The sequence below is a fragment of the Vombatus ursinus genome, unplaced genomic scaffold (genome assembly GCF_900497805.2).
Source record: "Vombatus ursinus unplaced genomic scaffold, bare-nosed wombat genome assembly UNPS02001419.1, whole genome shotgun sequence".
Lineage (NCBI taxonomy): Eukaryota > Metazoa > Chordata > Mammalia > Diprotodontia > Vombatidae > Vombatus > Vombatus ursinus.
In genome coordinates this window covers 22,102,073-22,116,562 of record NW_020941197.1, presented here as the reverse complement: position 1 = coordinate 22,116,562, position 14,490 = coordinate 22,102,073, and the positions used below count along the sequence as shown (strand labels likewise).

The window sequence follows — 14,490 nt, the reverse complement described above, 5'->3', positions numbered from 1 at the left end:
CCTCCCCCACTTGTTGAGAAGGCAAGAAAAATAAAACTCATTTCAAAAACAGATGAGCAAAACAGATGTCCATATTAATGTTTAAGGAGAAAAAAAAAAGAACTTTATTTTAAAGAGGAGGAAACAAAAGTCCCTAAAGAAAGGAAGGCATTTGCTCAAGGTCACAGAAACACGTTCATTAACTCTCCTGTCCAATGTCCCTTCTGCTGCATTGTCCTGTAGTCCGTTGTTTCTCTGTTGAAACACTGAATTCCCCTACAAAACTGGTAACTTGCATGATGGACTCTATGTGGAGTATCTAATTCCTTCCGCAATTCTCCCTTTTCAATGGAAATCACCTAGAATTTTAATAACTTCATTCATGAAAGTTCTAGAAAAAGGCACTAAAACAATTCCCTTTCAGGGATGTCTCAGTCACTTGTCTACACCATTTAAAATTCAGCGACAACAGCAGCAGCCTTAGGAACAGTAAAATAAGGCATGGCTGCAGACAGTAGATCATTTGACCAGCTGGATGTCCGTCTTGGTCTGAGACACTGAGTGAAAAGGGGACATAGTCAAGGGCGTATGTGTTTGCCTAGAGCAGAGGTGAGGAACCTGCTACTTTGAGGCTACATGTGGCCTTCTAGGTCCTTGGGTGTGGCCTTTTTTCTGAGTCCAAATTTTACAGAACAAATCCCCTTTATTAAGGGGATTTGTTCTGTAAAGTTTGGATTCAGTCAAAGGGCTGCACTTGAGGGCCTAGAGGGCTATCTGTGGCCTTGAGGCTGCAAGTTCCCCACCCCTGGCCCAGTGCTTAGTGGGAGGCGAGAAAATCAGGTTTGGAGGGCAACAGAGGACTTAAAGTTTAACACCATTTAATCCTTCCTCCTATTTTACAGTTTAGGAAACAGATCCACAAGTAAGAAGTGACTTAAGATCACAGGATCACAGATTTTAGAGCAGGGAGAGACCATAGTGGATCATTTAATACAATATCTTCATTTTACAGGTGAAGAAACTGAGGCCCAGAGAGGTTAAGACACTTGCCCAAGGTCACACAAGGAGGAAGAAGAAAAGGTAGAATTCGAGCCCAGGTCCTTTGACTCCCAATGCAGTGCTTTCCCTACTAAATTATGTTGTCTCTCACTGTAGGTCACATGGGTAATAAGGTGTAGACAAACACTGTCTGATGTTGAGTCCAGCGATCTTTCCACTTTCCCAGACGGGTGCATAATCTACTTACTTTAAGGCAACCTTATTCCCATAGGCTCTCTTCCCTTCACCCTCATGCCCCACATTCTCCATTTGATACCCTTTTCTGTAGTTTTGCTTACTGCATTGGTTCTTTTCTTTCCTTTTATCTAGTTATCTAATTCTTCCCCTCTTTTTCTCTCTCAGGTAGTTAATTAAAATCCCACTTCTCCTCCCATTCAATTTTTTTTCATTTTCTGCATTTTTCCTCCCAAATTATTTTCCCTTCATTCTCTCCATTAATGCTCTTCTTTTTCTGTCTATTCTAAAATTTCTTTGATTTAGGCCAGGCCTGTACAACTTGTGGCCCTCAGGTTGTACCCTTGGACAGCTTGCACATTAAAAGATTTCCAGAGTCCAAGAAAATATCCTTTATAAGTATAAGTGATCCTTTGGCTCGCTGGAAGTGGCCAGGGCCTTAAACTGCCCATCTGTTCTGCAGGCCTGATTTAGGCAGTCAGTACAAGCCCCGACTGGCTCAGAGTGAATGTAAATAGCGATTGCCTCTGCTTTGGCCAGAAACTCTGAGGGTCTTCCCCAACCACACTGATTTATTTTTAACTAGGAGGTAAAGAAGTCTTTTTTTGGCTCATTTCTTACCTAGACTTAATCACTGAATGGCCACTGCCTCAGTCAAACTGAGACCTGTTAAAAACCTTAATTTAAAAAGGCCAACATCTCCCACTGCATCCAGGGCCATCTCCAGTCATCCTGATCTCTATCTTGTCGCTGGACCCAGATGGCTCCGGAAGAGAGCGTGAGGCTGGTGACTTTGCACAGCCCTGCCTCACTTAAATCCAATTCACTTGCATGTCATGGCATCATATCCCTGATGTCATGGTCCTCTTCAAGAACAAAGGACAAACAAGAACAACAACAAACAGTCCTTATACTTAAGCAAAGGAGGGACAGAATAGCTATGCTGCTTGCTACCACAGAATGGGAGGTGGGGTAGGGGTGGGGAGTGACCTCAGGGACAGGACAGGATGACAGAAACTTCAGTCCTCAGCAAATTGCTGAGTGGATCCCAGAACACAAATCTGTGGGTCTGGTTGTGTCGCCATGCCAGAGTATTGTGACTGAGTGGGCATGCTCAGTGTTAGAGGTTAGGCTGTTCTGCTGTTAGCTTATCGAATTGTTTCTTAGTCAAATTTCTTGGTGTCTTGGCCTGTGGAGATTTTATTTTGTTTCTTGAATATACCTTATTTGGGGCAGTTTTGAGAGGTCTTGAGGACTGGAGCAAATGTCTAGTCTTCCATCTGGTTGATCATGTGACCCAAAAGTCCCATTGATAGACTTTGAAATGGATACGTAAAACATAACTTTACCATCTCTTGAATATCTAATCGCATGTTCTCCCAAAACAAGTTGGTTCTACTTTTTTATTTTCACTGTCTCCTTCTTTTCTACAATCCCTCCCCCCACAACTCACCTCTACTCTGGCGCCAATATTTCCAGTAGAATAAGATAGAAATCAAGGCCAGCAGAATCACTACAGGCACAAGAATACCCACAAATATAGGCACTGAAAAATGAAGGCCTGCAGGGAACAGGGGAGGGATGATAAGGGGAATAAAATAAACAAGAGTCAGATACTCAAACAAAACATGGAGAAAGGTACACATACACAGTTTTAATTTTATTGGAAACATTTCCTTTCTCACCATATGTTCTGTCCTCTAACTCAAAAATTGTTTTTATGTATATATATGTATGTATATATAGATATATATAGATATACATTTATATATATATTAAAGTTCTATTTCAAATTCAAATTTTGAATTTCTTGAGAATAAGATACAATTCTAGGACTCTAGTATGTGAAAATATTTTTCCATGACCTTACTCTAAAGCAAAATGCACCATTTGACTGGGGTGACTGAAGTGGTCACTCTGTACTGCCCCGCTCTAATACTCTGCTTTGCACCTGAATGAATCACGGCAAAATTTTTGTACTTATTCATTTCCAACTAAGTGAAGCTCAGGGATTCCCTAAGTGATATTCCAGTATGTCAAGGTCACTCACCATGAAAACCAGAAATGGTTCATATCATGCCTCCATCACTTGCTAGTTATGTGACCTTGGACAAATCACTGATCTCCTCCAAGACTGTTCCCTTATCTGTAAAATGGAGGTGGAGGGACAATCCTTTCCAGTTCTGTGTATGCCTATAAATGGAGGCTCCATGGGAATCTTGTTCCAAGTTTTATAGTTTGAAACAAAACTGGAAGCTCTGTATCCACATAAAGATACACAATAAGCAAATAATCTCTGGGTGTTAGTTCTAAATGCTAGAAATCCTGTGTTTTAGTTCTTGGGACTTCCCAGGGATCAAGAAAGAGGAGAGGCTTGGAGCATACTATTTGCTATTTTTTTTTCTATTCTGTTGAGTTTTGTTTCCTCTTTCTGGTGGTTCCTCCTATTGGTTCTAATTTTTACTTACAACATCACTAATGTGAAAATATGTTTAATAGGAATATATATGTATAGCCTATATCAGATTGTGTGCCATCTTGGGGAGGGTGATGGGGAGGAAGGGGGAGAAAAATTTTAAACTCAAAAACATATGGAAGTGATTATTGATCAATCAAAATAAATTAATAAAAAAAGAAAAAAGAAAGAAAGGGAAGAAGCACTTGTAGACTCTGGAAGGGAGACAGTCTGAATGTCTAAAGGGGTCCTTCTGAAACTTGCCTTTTGGTTGACTCTCTATTACCCCTTGGAGAAGTCCTAGTTAGTGTTTGGTTTTGGAAGAGGACCTGGAGTCAACACTTTGGGCCATTTGCTATGGTGAGGGGCCTACATCCCCTACCAAGGTATGTCATTAGTGCTGGGGCCCAGCTACACGGTCTATTTGGCCTAACCACTCACAGGGTGCAAAATGGAGCGAAACAGATCAAACTAGAGGTCTTCCCCTTGCATACTCCTAGCACCAGCTCAGGAGAACCAAGGACATACGTGGAGAGGTTGCCATTGGGATGCTGGAGCAGAGAAACATCTTCCTTCCCTCTTAGAATCCCAAATTTCCTTCAAAGCCCAGCTCAGGTACCTTTGTCTGTGTGAATTTTCATGATCCATCAGTTTCTAGTGGCTCCCCCTTCAAATTACTTTGCATTTAATTTGCATGTAATTTGTGTATGCTTGTAATTTCCATCATATTTCCCCTTGAGAGATTGCTACAAAAAGTAATATGAACCTTTTTTTTTTTTTTTTTTTGGTACCGATAGGCAGCTGGATGGTTCAGAGGACAGAGGGCCTGGGGTCAGGAAGATCTGAGTTCAAATCCAGCTTCAGACACTTAACTAGCTTTGTGACCCTGGACAAGTCACTTCACCCTGTTTGCTTCACTTACCTCATCTGTAAAACGAGCTGGAGAAGGAAATGGCAAAATACTCTAGTATCTTTGCCAAGAAAACCCCAAATGGGGTCACGAAGAGTCGGGCCCGACTGAACAACAACCAGTAGGTTGTTGGTAGTATCTGGCACAATGCTCACATATGACTAAAGTATCTGTAAAGTATTCTCCCATGCTCCCTCATCCTGTTACCTATCTCTTTTTTTCCTGGGGGATCTAATCTCTATTTTTCTATGAGGAATAAAGAAACAAAGAATGACGCTAACTGGTTATGTGTCATACAAACACCAGCAAGGGCATCTTTACTTTTTAATTTTTTTAAAAATTTTTTAACATTTGTTTTTAAAACTTTGGGCTCCAAATTTTCTCCCTCCCTCTCCACCCACCCTCATTGAGAAGGCAAGCAACTAGATACAGATTATACATGTGCAGTCATGCAAAACACTTCCATAGTAGTCATGTTGTGAAAAACTAAGTATATTTCCCTAAATCCTATCCTGCCCCCCCCCCTTTATTCTATTCTCTCTTTTCACCCTGTCCCTCCTTAGAAGTGTTCAGCAAGGGCATCTTTACCTGCGCCATCTTTGGTTGGGATCACGTTGTATTCCAACCTATTATTCATGTGATCCACATTACAGAATATCTTTTTTCCCAGATGGTTCTCAGAGTCTTTGATGTGGAGGGTGCTAGTGACTGATGTGGTACCATTTGGATGAATGATGCTCTCAACGCTATTCGGCACCTCTAGCCCGACCTTCCAGGAAATCACAGGGGCTGGCCGTGCAGTGGCAGAGCAGGTGACATTCAGGTGGCCTTCAGAGAGTTGGTAGCTCATGAAAACTGTAGGCTGTACTGAGACAAAAATCAATAACACTTTCATGAAAATGGATTCAGCATCTATGTGCCCAGCACTGTGAGGGATTAAAAAAACGAGTATAAGGAGTGGCTCCTGAACTATGTTGATGCAGAGGAAAATACTAATGATAGCTTGCATTTATATAGTGTTTCAAAGTATAAAAAATCCTTTTTGTTTGTTATCTCATTTTATCCTCACAACCTCATGAGGTAGATGCTATTATAGGCTTGTAGCTGGAAGAGACCTTAGACAGGTTCTAATCCAACCCTTCATTTTCCAAATGAGAAAATCAAGGCCCACAGATGTGAAGTCACCCAGGTTATCAATAGTCAACGGACTTGAACTCATATCCTCGGCCTCCTAATCTAGCATTCCTTCCACTACACCATGCTGCTACATTAAGGAATTGAGCTTAATTTGGGAAACAAAACTATTATGTGTATAATAATTAGAGAACAATTACAGGGTTAAAGTGGCTGTACAATGGGATTCAGAGACAAGATATATTATTGTGGGCTAGAGGAGTTGGTGATTACTTTATGGTGGAGGTGGGATTCATGTATGACTGGGACAGCATTTATATTGCACTTTGTAAGATTTGCCAAATATCATTAAGTCTAAAATCATTTATTAAGTATTTACTATGTGCCAGGTACTATGCTAAGTGCTGGGGATAAAAAAAAGTAAAGACAGTCCCTGTACTCAAAGAGTTTACAGTCTAATGGAGAGACAATATCTAGATAACTAGGGACATATAAGATATATACAGAGTAGCTGGAAGACAACTCTGGACGGGAAGATGCTAAGGAGAAAATACTGTAGGCTATATTGAGACCAGCAGAGGCCTCTTACAAAAAGTAAGATTTAAGCTGAATCTTGAAAGAAACCAGGGAAAACTAAGAGGCTGAGGCAAAGAGGGAAGCATCCTAGGCATAGAAGACAAGGAGATGCAGTGTCATGTATGAAGAATGACAACAAAGACCAGCGTAGATAGATCATGGAGGAGAGCAAAGTGTAATGTAAGAAGGGGCCAGCTTGTAAAGTGTTCTAAATGCCAAACAGAAGATTTTACATTGATTTTGTCTGAGTTTTGCAACAGCCCTGAAGTATGGCTAGTATCTAGATGGGTAGAAATTAAGAAATAAGGTATATAAGGCATTCTAGAGAAGGGGTTTAAGAGGCAGGAATGAACATGGTGCTATGATGAATATGTGTTTGGTGGATAAACAATGATGAAGTTAGGAATAATTAGAACAGAAGGTATATATTGGAGAACAGTGGGAAATTATGTTGGGTAGGCAGAACAAGGCTAGATTATGGAAAACTTGAAAATCATTTAGAAATTGAGGTTTGATACATTAGGAAGCCACTGCACAATCCTAGGTAATGGATGTTGAAAGTGATATTTTATGGAGATCTGTCAAGAAGTCAAAAGCTAGATGCATTGCAAGGAGTCATCACCCAGAACTGGATGTCTTAGCAAAAGGTGTCTGGCAAATATCACAGGCTTAGATAAGTAATGGAATGAGGTCTGGCAATGTCAGCTAATGCAGGGAGGAACAAACCAGTGCGAGATTTAGGTATTCATATATATATATATGAAAAGCATGCTATTCCTCATCCTAGAGTAAAGGTGCTCTGCTCTCATTTTATCCTGCTTTGCTAAGTACTGGTGACCCTAGACCCAAAGTTATTGACTGTAGCCAGGTCAAACACCCATCAGTGAATTCTGTCCTTTACTGAAACAATACTAGAAAACCTGGAGTCTGAAGATAGAGATGACAGGGAGCATTCCATCATGGCGATCCAGATATAAAGTCATGAGAATCTGCTTTAAGATAATGATAATAATAACCAATATTTACATAGTGCTTTAAAGTTTTCAAAGTACTTTACATAAAGTACCTCATTTGAGCTTTGCCATGGCCTTGTCAGGTAGATAGTATTATCATCCAGAAGACCCAAGCTCAAATCTGGCCTCACAGACACTTATTTATTGTGTGACTTTGGTTGAGTCACTTAACCTCAATCTGCCTCAATTTCCTCATTTATAAGTGGGGATAATAATATCACCTATCTTCCAGGTCGTGGTGAGGATAAAATGAGAATAATAATCACAAATTGCCTAACAGAGGTAGCATATAGTAGGCATTACATAAATGTTGTTATTATTTTCATTTTGTGGGTGATAAAAATCACTCACAAATGAATTTTAGAGATTAGTCAAAGAGATTAAAAGACTTGCCCAGGGTCACAAAACTAGTAAGTGTCTGAGGCAGGATTTTAACTCCAATCTTCCTGGCTTCAAGTCTAGGCTCGATGTGCACCATACAATCTAGCCTTCTGGACAGTGCTGGTGGCAGGACAAATAGAATAGAAGGGATCCAAGCAAGCCACCTCTTGACAAAGCAGTTCAGTGACTGAGAGATGGGGCACAGGAAAGGAAAAAGGAAAGGAAAGAAAGGAAAGGAAAGGAAAGGAAAGGAAAGGAAAGGAAAGGAAGGGAAGGGAAGGGAAGGGAAGGGAAGGGAAAGGAAAGGAAAGGAAGGGAAACGAAAGGAAAGGAAAGGAAAGGAAATGAAAGGAAAGGAAACGAAAGGAAGAGGAGCATCAGCACAGAAAGATAATAGTGGACTCAAGCAATGAGAAACTCTTTGACGGTACCTTCCTCCTACATCAGGTCATACTAAGCTGATGAATGGATCCAGCTGGCTGACCTAGAGATTAATGACTGGTTTGGCATTTGATGGCTGAGTGACATTCTGCAGACTTAACCTGAAAGGACAGCTGGGACACAAATGCTATTCAAACCTTGAATGATTGCTCCCCTCATATCTCATGAGTTTCCTAGAGACTATCTTCTTTGGTGAATAAGAACCCCCTGGGGCTTAGCAACATACCATCTGTTGCTTCTTCAGAAGCATGCAGGGCTTTGTTTAGCTAAATTCTCACTGCTTAGCAACCACTAAAGCAAGGATTATGCTCTGAACTGAAGGGATAATTGTTTTCTGAGGTGAAGGGGAGCCTTTCAGTGTATAAAACCTAACTGGACAATCCCAGTGTGTGTGGAAATTACCCTAAATCCCAGAAATGGATAAATGAAGGATTTGAAACAAAGTGCCTTGTTATATTTTAAAATAAGTTCTATTTGATATTTTCTGTTTCTTACATTACCCATGTATCCCATGCATCCTTCCCTTTCCCTTTCCCACAAGGCCATGCCATACGACAAATAGTATTTTTTAGAGAAGAAAAAAAAAGTAAGCACAACCAGTCGATACATTGAAAAAGTCCAAAAACTGCAATGTGTAGCTCTTGTGGACCTATCACCTCCATGAAGAGGCAGATTGGGACTGTCTTCTCATATCTCTTCATTTAAGTCATACTTAATCTTTATAATTTTGCCACACTTAGCTTTGAGGTTTTGTGTGTTATTGTTCTTTCCATTTGCATTGTTGTAGGTCTGTGTATGGTATTCTTGGCTCTGCTGATTTCACACTGCATTAGTTCATGTAGATCTTTCCATGTTTCCATGCATTCATCACACCCATCATTTCTTACAGTATAGTAATATTCCATTGCATTCATGTACCACAATTTGTTCAGCCATTCCCAAATGCCAATTGATGAGCATCTACTTTGTTTCCAACTCTCAGCTATCACAAAAAGTGTTGCTATAAATATTTTGCAGTACATGGAGACTTTTTTTTTTTAATCAATGGCTCCCTTGGGGTATAATCCCAGTAATGAAGTCTCTGGCTCAAAGGGTACGGACATTTTAGTCATTTTATTTGCATAATTCCAAATTGCTTTCCAGAATGGTTGTACCATTTCACAGATCTACCAACAATATGTTAGCATGCCTATGTCTTCACAGGTCTTTCAGTAATAATTGTTGTTACTTTTTGGAATTTGCAGGGTGTGAGATGAAACCAAAGGGTTGTTTTGATATTCATTTTTCTTATTATTAGTGATTTTTGAGCATTTTATGTGGTTGTGGATAATCTGAAGTTCTTTTTTTGAAAATTATTTGTTCACATACTTTGAGCATTAATCTGTTGAGGAATATGCCTTATTATATTTTTATTCTCTTTTTTTGTTGTTTGTTTTCTAGGCAATTGCGGTTAAGTGACTTGCCCAAGGTCACACATCAAGTAAGTGTCAAGTGTTTGGTCTGAGGCCAAATTTGAACTCAAGTTCTCCTGACTCCAGGGCTGGTGATCTCTCCACTGCACCAACCAGCTGCCCCTGTGTCTTACTATATTAAGGAAAAAAGATAGCACATAGTAGTACTAGGAGATAGAGGCTTTTGTTTTCCTATCAGATTTACTCCACCCTCCCAAATACCCTAGGTTCTCTTTTCAAAAGTTCCCAAAGAAATGAACCCAATTCTTTTTATGAACCTACAGTTCATTTTGACTAAACAAATAAAAGTACTATCATTACCCCCATTTTACAGATGAGAAAACTGGAGCAGAGAGAGAGAGAGAGAGAATGATTTATTCTAGATCATAGAACTAATAAATGATTGAGTCACAATTCAAACTCAGATCTTCTTGACTCCAAGTCCAATACTATCCACTGTGTCAACTAGCTTTCTCATGAAAGGCCTTTTATTTAATGGGGTTTGTTGAGATGATGCTAACAATAAGTGAATTTTCACTAGCCATTACAGGTTTATGAACTGGAGAACTGATTAGGCTATTGATTCCTAAGATGGAAGATGGGGATTGGGGGATGGAGATATCCTTCTATAGAGAGGAGTGATTGAAGGAAATCCCTGATTATCTATATGGTGAGTTCCCCCAATCAACCTGATGATATGAAAAAGCAAAGGTCTTTGTAGGCAACTGAAGGGGAATTCCCTATGGGAGCACTGGGTATGCCCAATGGTGCCTTGCTAATAAGACATATAAAACTCAAGTTGATTGACTGATTGACTCATATCAGAGGAGCTACCTCTTTCCATGAGTTATAAAAGTGACTGTAGAGACCAAGTTGGGATCTTTCATTCTTTCTTGTTCTTTGAAAAAATAGACCAATATTTAGAAGAGGGGACCTGCATTATGGGAAGAGGGATTCCCTGCTCATTTCAGTGCCCCCATTCCAGTCCCACCCAACCTGAAGATAACAGGATTATAGATTTAAGCATAGGTTCCCAAAGTGGACTATACCACCCCCTGGGAGGGGGGGGGCAAGGGGCTGCGCTGGAATTATCCACAGGGGTGGTATTTTTTTTGAAATGATGTAAATTTAAAAAAAAATTAAGGGGTTAAAGAATGTAGATTTCCAGGGGGGGCACTGAATAATTTTTTTAAAGGGGGCAGTAGGCCAAATAAGTTTGGGAACCTCTGAATTTTAGAGGTAGAAGAGACGTCCACTGAATACAACGTCATAATTTTACAGATGAGGAAACTGAGGACCAAAGAAGTTAAATAATTTGCCCAGAGTCACATAACTAGTTAGTACCTGAGGTAGGATTTGAAACCAGATCCTCCTGGCTTCAAGTCCAGTGTTCTATCCACTACTCCACATTGTCTCTCTGATAGTGAGTTGTGGCAAAAGCATATAGCAGAAGTCAACACATAGTTGCACAGAGCTTGAGGCATGGTTCATGGGCTGTGTTATTGAAGCCTAAATTCTCATATGAAAGAAGGAGAATCTTGAATTTCTGAGGCAGCATAAATCACAGAATCTAACATTCTGGCCAGAGAAGGGATGTTCTGGACAGTACCAGCTCTGGGCATTACCTCAGGGATAATGTCTAATTTGAGAATTCCCGGAGAAAAAATGATTCACATTAACTTCTGCACAGTGTACTACTTGGAGAACAAAGCTAGTGAATTACTCAGAGTATGCAGGTCTAATGAGAAAGGATGAATTATTCAGTAGTCCTGAAAGTATACTTATCTTCTGGAGTGGGGGGAGAATCTAAACCCTAGTGGAACTATCACTTAAAAAACATCTAGTAAGCACTTACCATGTGCCAGGCACTGTGTTAAGTACTAGGAAGATGAAGAAAGTTTTTTTTTTTTTTTTTAAAGTCTCTACCATCAAGAAGCTCAAATTCCAATGGGGGAGGCAATATATAAATAATTAAACAATATAAGAAATACAGAGAGTAAATGGAACATAATCTTTGATGGAAACGCACTGGCAGCTGAAAGGAGTTGGAAAGTATTCCTGAAGAAGTGGAATTTGAGCTAAGACTTACAGGAAGTCAGGAAACTAAAAGGCCCAAGTGAAGAGGTCCAGAGATGGGGGATGGAGTACTGGAAGTGCATAACAGCAAGCAGACCACTGTAGCTGAATTATACAGTGGAAGGGAGTAAAAGGTGAGAACACTATAGAACAGGAAAGAGCTGGATTATTAAGACCTTTAAATCCCAAACAAGGGAGTTTATATCTGATCCTTGGGGTAACAGGGAACTATTGAAGTTTACTGAGTATATTTGGGGGGGCAGGGGAGAGGGTTGAGGGAAGGAGTGGTTAGAACTCAGGAAAATCACTGTGCAGGAAAATCAGCTTAGCAGAAGATGGATTGGATTGGAAAGAGACTTAAGGAAGGGAGACCAATTAGAAGGCATTCACAATAATCCAGCAAGAAGTGCTGAGGGTCTGAACCAGAGTGGTAGCTGTGCAAGTAGAGAGAAGGGAAAGGGTATAAGACCAGTTGTGAAGGTAGAAATAGCAAGATTTGGCAACTGCCTGGATATGAGGGATGAGTGAGAGTGAGAAGTCAGGGATGCCAATGAGGTAATGAACATGGGCAAATGGAGAATGGTCAAGCCATATATAGCAATAATGAAGTATAGAAGAGAGGAAGGCAAATGAAATGAGTTCTGTTTTGGACATTGAATTTGAGATATCTGCAAGACACTGAGTTCAAGATGTCTAAAAAGCATTTGATGATATGAGCCTGTAGTTCAGGAGAGAGATAACTTTGAGGTCCAGCCTTCAGGGTACCAACTGTCAAAGAAGAAAAAGTCAGAAAGTAAGGAATAAGAAAATGCAAGGGGGAAAGAAGACAAATTACTGAAGATCTCGGGAGGAAGGAAACTCAGTTCAAAACTTTGAGCACAAGGAGATAATTCATCAGGGAAGATATTAAAACAGAAGCAAAGATGCCCTCCAGGATATCTAAATGAATCCAAACATCTCTGAATAAATATTTCAAGACACATGGAAAGGAATCAATATCTGATAAGAAATAGGAACCTATGTCTTCCCAAAAATCATGGAACCATAGCAGTATTTTATGAAATGGTTCAAGAGAAAAACAAAAAAAGTGGAAGTAGATTTTATGGCTTATACAGAAAAAAAGACAACAAAAATCCACCTTGAGACTTTCCAAAGAATATAATGGTTTGGGAATACAAATATACAGAAGTGAAGAACAATCTTGAAGAAGAAAAACAGAAAAGCAATAATCCTTTTAAAAAATGCCCCTGATCTCTGTACAAGCAAAATACTATGTCTTAAAGACAGCTTGCATAAAGATAAGAGTTATGTGAAAGAAAATTATAATGATGAAACAATATACTAAAATTTCTAGGATGCAGCCAGAACAGTATAGAAGTAGAGGGTGAGGAATTAGATCCCTAAAAATATACTCTATCAAATTTGAAAAGGAGAGAATTAATGACATGAATATTCACTTTAAAAATTAAAAATATAATAAATATCCCAATATAAGGACAAAAGAGGAGATATGGAAAATTAAAGGAAAAATAGATAAGTTGGAAACAAAATATTAGAGAAAGAATAAACAAAACTAAAAGCTATTTTTAAAAGACTAACAAAATTGATAAATCTTTAATAAATCTGATTTTAAAAGAAGAGGGCAGAAAACCAAATCAACAAAATAACAAAGGAACAAAGTGAAATCATAATTGAAGATATAAAACTAATCTTGAGAACCTATAATGCACATATATAAGCTAGCAAAATGAGAAGACAAAAGAAAAAGATTAATACCTTCAAACATATAAAATACTCAAATTAACAGAAGACCAAATAGAGTTCTTAAATAGCTCAGTCTCAGAAAAGGAAGAAAGAAAAAAAAAACTTCCTGATTTTGACAGATTTACAGAGGAATTCTATCAAACCTTTAAAGAATTAGTATCGATATTGCAAAAATAATTCTCAAAAATTGAAAACAAACCACTTAGACTCCTTTTATGATGTAAATATAGTCAAACCAACAAAAGATAAAGCAAAGAACTATAGACTACTATTATTGAGGAATACCAAATTAAAATGTTAAATAAAATCCTATCAAAAAGACTATTATAACCCACTTTTAGGGGGTGTGATGTGGATGATAAGTTATTGAAGGAGACCAAGAAACTCAACAGTTAGCTAATGTAATAGTAGATAGGTAATGTAATAATAAAGCAATACATAAATAATGTATATAAATAATGTTTATAAATATAAACACATATATGTAAGCAATATTTATAACCATCAATCAATAAACATTTATAAAGCAAAAAAAAAAAAGATTATTGCAATTCATCTAGGAAACCATGCTTTATGAACAAGATGAATTTATATCAGGGATTCAAGTATGATTTAACATTAGGGAAATAATCACCATAATTAATCATATTAAAAGCCAAAAACATCCAAGACCACATGATTATGAAAAAGACTTTGACAAAGCGTAAGATTTATTTATACTAAAATCTATACAAAATATAGACATAGAGGGACCTTTTCAATATCATAGCAAGGATCCATCTAAAACCAAAAGTGAGAATAATATACGATGGGTATATACTAGAAGATTTCCCAATAGATACAGTGATAAAGCAAGAATGCCCGCTCTTCCTGCTATTATTTTATATTAGAAATGCTAGCAAAAGCAGTAAGATAAGGAAAAGAAAATACAAGTGTGAAAACATTCAAAGAAGAGACAAAACAATCCCTATTTGCTATAATATGTTGTTTTATTTGGAAAATACTAGGGAATCTGCAAAGATATTAGGACAATTAATAGCTTCAGCAAATTTGTAGGCTACAAAATAAATCATCAAA

General features: G+C 38.5%; 1 protein-coding gene across 4 annotated transcripts in view; it reads right to left on the bottom strand.

The window, feature by feature from the left end:
* The window catches only part of LOC114047401 (OX-2 membrane glycoprotein-like), a 46,987-nt gene that overhangs the window by 19,642 nt on the left and 12,855 nt on the right, over window positions 1-14,490 (bottom strand). For all 4 annotated transcript variants that reach the window (XR_003569602.1, XM_027868232.1, XM_027868233.1 and 1 more), the window contains exons 4-5: window positions 5,166-5,444; window positions 2,666-2,773 (exon numbers count right to left, since the gene is read on the bottom strand). Coding sequence is in view for 3 of the 4 variants with exons in the window: in XM_027868232.1 (XP_027724033.1) it covers window positions 2,666-2,773; window positions 5,166-5,444 (387 nt within the window). In the remaining variant the exon portion in view is untranslated. The remainder of the gene's footprint in view (window positions 1-2,665; window positions 2,774-5,165; window positions 5,445-14,490) is intronic.